General features: G+C 32.4%; 1 protein-coding gene across 1 annotated transcript; it reads left to right on the forward strand.

Annotated features, from left to right (window-relative positions):
• Positions 1-1,418: 1,418 nt before the first annotated feature.
• On the forward strand, positions 1,419-2,027 carry LOC146897505 (uncharacterized). The gene is made up of 2 exons (XM_085734831.1): positions 1,419-1,633; positions 1,763-2,027. Exons 1-2 carry the CDS (start codon positions 1,463-1,465, stop codon positions 1,826-1,828), a joined length of 237 nt encoding a protein of 78 aa, XP_085590957.1. The 5' UTR covers positions 1,419-1,462; the 3' UTR covers positions 1,829-2,027.
• Positions 2,028-2,684: the final 657 nt, after the last annotated feature.

The following is a 2,684-nucleotide window of genomic DNA, read 5'->3' on the forward strand; positions in this document are numbered from 1 at the left end:
TAATTTTTAGGACTTAATTTGACATTTTGATAGAGTTCTGAGCAATATAAAGTATCCAAGAGGTGTTAAAAGCAAGAAAATTGGAAGATTTGGAAGCTAGCAATCGTACTGCGATTTCACCATCGTAATACGATTTTGGCTTGGCAGAACGCATGTTTTTGAAGTAACCTAATCGCAATACGATTTTCACTGGCGTGGTACGATTTTGGGCATAGCCAGAATTGTCTATTTAAGCTGAAGTCACTCTCAAACATAAGGATTAAGATTTTAGAGAGCTAAAGTGCGATTTTAACACCCAGAAGGCTGCAGAGGAGGCGATTTCATCATCTCTAATCCAGTTTATGTATGTTTTAATTCTTCCGTTGATTATGCTATTTGTAAACTCAATTATGAGTAGCTAAATCTCTCAGAGATTAGGTCAGAGATGAATCTATGTAACCCTAATTGATTTATGTTGCCGTGAAACTCTATTTATTATGAATGACAATCTAGTATTTATTCAATTCAATTGTTGTTATTGCTTTTTATATCTTGATCACATATAAACCTAGTAAGATTGAACGACTACTGACCATAGCTTTCAACTTAGACCAAATTGAATTGTTCTAATAAACAGGGTTAGTCTAGGAATAGATAATCGTTTGTTAGTGATATTAGGTTAACATGCTTAAAACTTCAAGGATTATTAGACCGCCTAAGGAATTAGGGGTTGTAGTTTAAGAAGAGGGTCCTAACTCAAGGGATTGATTAGGGCTAATTTGTTAACTATCGTAAAACTAGGGAATCATTCATAAGAATAGGTGCAGTATACCAATTAGGGGAAACATAGAGGATTCGACAGACCTGATCTCATCTCTCTCCATATTTTCTTAATCAAACTTTATTTTCGGTTACTTGATTTCATAAAATCAAACCAATCTACTGCCTAGTGGCAAAACAAAATAACTTTTACACATCCTACTTTAATAACGCGATTGAATTATTGAGATTAAAAACAGTCCTCGTGGAATCGATATTTTTACTATTTCGATAGTATTGGGTGCACTTGCCAAACGTCTCTATCAATTTCTGTTATTGAATGAAATTTAGTATTTGCAAAAAAATAAAATAATGGAAAACTAGTTTTTTTGGAAACTGGGTTAAAACCGGATTTTGAATATAAAAAAAAACTGGTTTTTACGACAAACCGGTTTCAACATCATGAAATATAGTTTGTCAACATAGTTTGTCAACATCATGAAATTATGCTCTCCAATTAGGTGAATATTTTTTTTTTGATTCCATATGCGTTGGCATTATATTTTTGTTAATGTTGTTTGTAATTTTTTCTGGAGATATAATAACAACTATTTTTCTTAAATTAAAACTTTTAATTGTGGGTTTTATTACATGTTAATTATATGCAAATGCCAAATCAAATAACAACTTTCATTTTTCTGGTTGGATTTCAAGTTGTAGGATAATGGGGCGGAAAGCTGGCGGGCTTTTTATCAACTCTAAGAGATTCAGTTCACTTCATAAACCTTGCATGAAGGAAATGATCATGTTTATGAACTGTATGGCTACAAGCCATAGCGATGTTGAAGCATGTGCTAAGCATAAGGAAATATTAAATACATGTATAGAATCTCAGGTAATATAGATTTGATAGGTGACATCTTTTGTTGCCCTTCCTCTTCTCATTGTCCTCTATTTTAGTTATCAGAGTACATGACATGAAAACTAGGTAGTACATTAAAATTATTCAAATTTGTTTTTTTAGAGTAAAAAGAACAGAAAGTCTTGGGGGAGTATCAATTATCAACTACAGAGCCGTGGAAGGAAGTAGTTTGATGTTTTTCGATATTAATCATTTTCACAATTCAAGATTGTGTTATCTGGAAAGCTTGTATTTCTATATTTAACCATTTATTTAGTTATGTTGAAAGAGTTGGTAGAATTATATTGAAGAATACCAATGGAATATTTCATGTATCAGTTGAATCTTTAACAAGCGACAAATAATTTATGATACCATCACCTTGTCATATTTGTTCTGCCTTTTTCATATCATACATTCTTTTATATTTGACAAAGAAGATAGTTCCATTGTTCCATCAGTTCTTTTTGAAATCATTGCACACATGGTTATACATCCTTATCTTTGAATCCAAATCAGAAAATATTGGATATTTTTTTAGCTATCATTCATCTAAACCACATCCAATTAAAAAGGGCGGTGATCGGACGTTGATCGATCGAGGCCCCACACTTTTATATCATTAAAGTAATTCAGTCATTCACCGTCAAAAAACATTGTTGCCTGTGTAATTTATCGCATCGTGAGAATACTAGGTTGTAGCTTCCATTGCACAAATCAATCGCATGCATACTACTTGTGCATTTCTCGAAGTCTTTCATACCCCTTGCATCACGTCTCTTTCATGTTCCATCAATTTTTGTTATCCCTCCTCGATGCATTGAAATATTTCTTGTTCCACCATAAACAAAATCCACCACTCAATCTCCCCTTTAACTTTCCATCTTCATTTGCTCCCGAATCTGAATATAATTTATATTTGTATTTTCATATAACCATTTGTAAAGACATGTATCATTGAAATCACTATGGAATGTCAATCCAAATACAACAAGCTTAACTTCAGACAAAACACTTTGGATGATATAGGTTTGCCTTCTTTATT

This window comes from Medicago sativa, chromosome 8 (genome assembly GCF_051527215.1).
Source record: "Medicago sativa cultivar Bolivia chromosome 8, Bolivia_mono, whole genome shotgun sequence".
NCBI classification, from domain to species: domain Eukaryota; kingdom Viridiplantae; phylum Streptophyta; class Magnoliopsida; order Fabales; family Fabaceae; genus Medicago; species Medicago sativa.

Bases quoted from the DNA above. Each gene is read 5' to 3' on its own strand.
- LOC146897505 (XM_085734831.1), top strand. From the start codon at position 1,463: ATGGGGCGGAAAGCTGGCGGGCTTTTTATCAACTCTAAGAGATTCAGT. The intron at 1,634-1,762 runs GTAATATAGATT...TTGTTTTTTTAG, and splicing joins ATACATGTATAGAATCTCAG to AGTAAAAAGAACAGAAAGTC.